Genomic DNA, 5,000 nt, shown 5'->3' with positions numbered 1-5,000 from the left:
TATCATCATTTGTATTATCATTATTACTGTTATTGTTACTATTATTATTATTGTTGTTACTATTATTATTGTCATGACTATCATTATCATTATTATCATTATTATCATTATTATTATCACTCATCATTATCTCTATCATCGTTATTAATATTGATATTATCATAATTGTTGTAGCCGTTGCAGTTAATGTTGGTTGTATTATTGTTGATATTGGAATTGTTCATATCAATGTTATCGTCATTATTAAAAAATGATTCAGTGAAATAACCAAAGAAAAAGATAAACACATATCTAACTATTTTTACATCTGATCTATTTATCTATTTATCCATTTTCCTCACACACACCAGAATCCTAATGATCCTCAAACTTGCAATCTCAACGTCTTCTTTTCCTCGTCCCATTTCCTCGTCTTAATTTCGTCCCGTTTTTGCTCATTCTGACAAGACCGTTTAAGTCACCCGCGGGGTTGCCTCCCGGGAGACCTTCGCTGGCTTGGGATGTCTAATTGACTCTGTTCTAATTAATGCGAGGTAATTGCTAGGCATTAAGGCTTGTTTTAAGGGTTGGAGATTTTGTGTTTTTGGGTTGTTTTTATTTTTGTTTGTTTTTTGTGTTTGTTTGTTTGTTTGTTTTGTTTTTGTCTGGTCGGCATCCCTCTCTCTCTCTCTCTCTCTCTCTCTCTCTCTCTCTCTCTCTCTCTCTCTCTCTCTCTCTCTCTCTCTCTCTCTCTCTCTCTCTCTCTCTCTCCTCCCTCCTTTCTCTATCCATGATAACAAAATCAAAACAGAAAAGAAAAAGAAAAAAAGCGAAATAATAATAATAATAATAATAATAATAATAATAATGATAGTAATAATAATAATTATGATGATCATTACCATCATTACTACCACTACCATTACCATCCATCATCAACCATAAACAAACCTCCAACGACGTACCTAACCCCACCCCTCTTTTCTCCCCCCCTCCCCCCAGGAGTAGCCGCAGCCCCCCACCACCGCACGCGGCGCTTCCTCTACTCTCGGCGATACACAATTGAGGTCATGGTAGTGATTGACGGCAAGATGGCGCGCTACCATGGCAAGCACGTCGACCAGTATGTTCTCACACTCATGTCGGTGGTGAGTTGACCTTTCCTTTTTTCTTCTTTTTGTGGATGGTTTGGGTGGGTGAGTGTGTGGATGAGTGGTTTGGGTGGGTGAGGGGATGTTGGATGAGTGGTTTGGGTGAGTGAGTGGATGGATGGTTGGATGGTTTGGGGGGCTCAGTGAATGGATTGATGGATGGATGAGTGAAAGGGTGAGTGGATGGATAATTGGATGAGTGAAAGGGTTGATGGTTTAGGTGAGTGGATGGATGGTTAAGATGGGTCTGAGAGTGGATAGGAAGGATGGATGGATGGATGATTGACTGATTATTTTGATGGATGGATGGATAAGTTGGTAGAAGAATTAATAAATAGTTCTTCTCCTTCTTCTTCTTCTTCTTCTTTTTCTTCTTCTTCCTCGTCTTCTCCTTCTTCATCTTCTTCTTCTCCTTCCTCATCTTTTTTTTCTTCTTTTTCTTCCTGTAGTGCTGCATATCTCCTCCATCATCTCTTTTCGTCTTCTTCATGTCAGTCATCATTATTATTATGATAATTACTATAACCAGCATCACCATTATCATTCTTAACTTCTCTTTCCTTCTACTTTTCAAAATCATAGTTTTTTCACCTTAAATTTCACCACAACCACCAACATAATTCCACAACCGATATCACAATAAATTTATCTTTCTTGTTCAATGCATTTCAATCACCATCATTATTTAATCGATCGAGTCAAATCCGTCATTTATGAATAGATGATTATCCTTTCTTTATGAGATATTTATTCAGTGACCTTCATATGGCAAGATCAAGATGGGTTGCTAATTAGGGAGAAAAAAATAATACATGATCGTTTTTCATAATTATGTGTTTTTGTTAATTGGATTTGTTGTTGCTGTTCACATTATCTCATTAGAGAAACACAGTTGGAGGTACTATGATGTTTTATATTAATGTTTTGTTATAATGTTTATATGATAATGTTTTACAATGTTTTATAACGATAAATCTTAGAGTGGATGATGATAAGAAATTATTATAGGAATAAATGCATTTTGACACATATAATTTGTTATATTTTAAAAATAAAAATGATGAGTAGAGTTTGTAGAATTTATATATATATATAAACTACTACGACCGAAATGATAATGACGACAGGTCATTATAATCATCACCACCACCACCACCATCATCATCATCATGATCATCACACCATCACCACCACCACCACCATCATCATCATCATCACACCATCACCATCATCATCATCATCATCATCATCATCATCATCATCACCATCACCGTCATCACCATTAAATCTTTATTCTTATTCTTCTTTTTTTATTACTTATTCTTATCTATATTTCTTATTCTTATATTTATTTCCTATTCTATCTTTATTCTTATCTCTACATTTTCTATCTTTACCGCAACTTACTTTTGTTTTAATGATCAGATAAGTGGATGGATGGATGACAGAGAGATGGATGAGTACATAGATGGATAGATGAAGGAGAGATAGATGAATGGGCGAATGGCTGAGTAACCAGATGGATGGTTAGATAATTAGTTGGATGGATAGATGGGCGACTTGATGGATGGATGTATGGATGATTAGTGGAATCAAGTAATGATAGAGAGATATATGGATGAATGGGCGACTAGATGGATGAGAGAGAAAGATAGATTGATAGATAGGTCACTAAACGAATAGACGACCAATAGAGCAAACAGATCAATTCTCTCCCCCCCACTAACCCTTCTCTCCCTCTCCCCCCTCCCCCCTCTCCCCCTCTCCCCCGCCCGAACCCCCTCCCCAACAGGTGGCCCTGATCTTCCGCGACGCGAGCATCGGCAACCGCATCGACATCGCCGTGGTGGAGGTGCTGCGGCCGGAGCGGCAGTCGTTCGTGCCCAAGGGCTCGTACGAGAACAACGCCGAGTCGATGGGCAAGTCGGCCGAGGAGATGCTCAAGATGTTCTGCAAGTGGCAGAAGCAGGGACTCAAGTACAACACCAACCACCCGCGGCGCTACGACACGGCGCTGCTGCTCACGAGGTAAAGGGTTGAAGAAGGATGGGTGGGGGGTGGAGGGGGGAGGGGGGAGGGTGGAGAGGGAGGGGAAAGGGGAAGGGGAAGAGCGAGGGGGTGGGAGGGGGGAGGGCGAGTGGGTTTGGGGCATTGGTTGGGAAGGGAGTGGGGTTAGATAAATGAATAGATGAATAGATAGATAGATAGATGGATAGATAGATAGATAGGTAGATAGATACAATGATATAAAGATACATAGATACATATATGGATACATAGATATGTAAATAAGTAAATAGATAGATCAATAGATTGATAGATGGATAGATAGATATAGAGATATATAGAATTATATATAGATACTTAGATAGGTAAATAGGTAAATAGGTAGATAGATAGATAGATAAACAAATAGATAGATAGATATATAGATACAAAGATACATGGGTTCATAGATAGAATAATAGGTAAATAGATAGTTAGATAGATAGATAGATACAAATATATACATGGATACATAGATAGATAGATAGTTAAATAGGTAGATAGATAGATAGATAGATAGATAGATAGATAGATAGATAGATAGATAGATAGATAGATAGATAGATAGATAGATAGATAGATAGATAGATAGGTAGGTAGATAGATAGATAAATAAATAAATGAATAGGTACATAGATAGGTAGATAGATACAAACATACATATATAGATAGATGAATAGATAAATAGGTAAAAAAGATAGATAAATAAACATATTCCTAATGTTTTCTCAATATCAATGAAGATATACTATCAGTAAATTCGTTATAATAAACTTTATGATAAAACCATACTATATTTACACCAAGTGAATCATATTATACTTATACTGAATGAATTATACTATGCTTATACGAAGTAAATTATCCAGAGTGAATTATGTCCTACTCCTACTAAGTGAATTATACTATAACTATACAGAGTGAATCACGCTCTAACCATACTCTGGATCTGCCTTCTCCCAACGTAACCGCACGTCTTCCTCTGCCGCAGGGAGAACATCTGCCGCAACCCGTGGACCAAGAGCTGCGACACGCTGGGCCTGGCCGAGCTGGGAACCATGTGCTCCAAGCATTCCTCTTGCTCCATCGTGCAGGACAACGGCCTCTCCGCTGCCTTCACCATCGCGCACGAGCTCGGACACCTGTACGCACGCACGGATTTGGTTTCGGGGATTAGGGGAGCTTGCTTGCTTGCATAGGCACACGCACGTCTGTGTACAGACGCATAGGCACACGTATGGTGCATGGAAACGCACCTGAACATGCATACACACACGCACACATACACATACACATACACAGACACAGACACATACACATACACATACACATACACATACACATACACATACACATACACATACACATACACATACACATACACATACACATACACATACACACACACACACACAGAAGCACAAATAAATATCCTCATATTATGCAAAGAAAGCGACAGATAGATAAATATATTTCTTTCCAATCATATACAGAGAGAAATATCAATATAACCATAGACAAATAGAGAGATAAATAAAAGCCCCTTTAATTATGTGCAGAGAAAAAAAAAACAAAAAAACATCAATATAACTATAACCATCCAGACGGATCAACAAATCTAACTTTTAATCCTAGACAGAGAGAGAAAGATATTAATAAAACCACAGAGAAGAAAAATAAATAAATAGATTTCGTCTCCCCCTTCCCCCTCCCCCTCCCCCCTCCCCCTGTAGCTTGAACATGCCCCACGACAACGACGACAAGTGCAAGCTGATCCGAGGCTCCAAAGACGACAACCACCGCATGAACGTCATGAGCCGCATG

At 38.5% G+C, this 5,000-nt stretch overlaps 1 protein-coding gene across 1 annotated transcript in view; it reads left to right on the top strand.

Annotated features, from left to right (window-relative positions):
- LOC122252579 (ADAM metallopeptidase with thrombospondin type 1 motif A) overlaps nucleotides 1-5,000 on the top strand; it is a 145,766-nt gene that overhangs the window by 115,544 nt on the left and 25,222 nt on the right. The window contains exons 4-7 of the mRNA XM_086553739.1: nucleotides 982-1,127; nucleotides 2,923-3,158; nucleotides 4,168-4,320; nucleotides 4,910-5,000. The exon at nucleotides 4,910-5,000 is cut by the window's right edge and continues 68 nt beyond it. Of these exons, the coding sequence (XP_086409865.1) occupies nucleotides 982-1,127; nucleotides 2,923-3,158; nucleotides 4,168-4,320; nucleotides 4,910-5,000 (626 nt within the window). The remainder of the gene's footprint in view (nucleotides 1-981; nucleotides 1,128-2,922; nucleotides 3,159-4,167; nucleotides 4,321-4,909) is intronic.

The sequence above is a fragment of the Penaeus japonicus genome, unplaced genomic scaffold, assembly GCF_977035675.1.
Source record: "Penaeus japonicus unplaced genomic scaffold, GWHDUDI00000001_assembly GWHDUDI00000028, whole genome shotgun sequence".
NCBI lineage: Eukaryota > Metazoa > Arthropoda > Malacostraca > Decapoda > Penaeidae > Penaeus > Penaeus japonicus.
The sequence above is the reverse complement of the archived record's forward strand: the minus strand, read 5'-3'. Positions and strand labels throughout refer to the sequence as shown.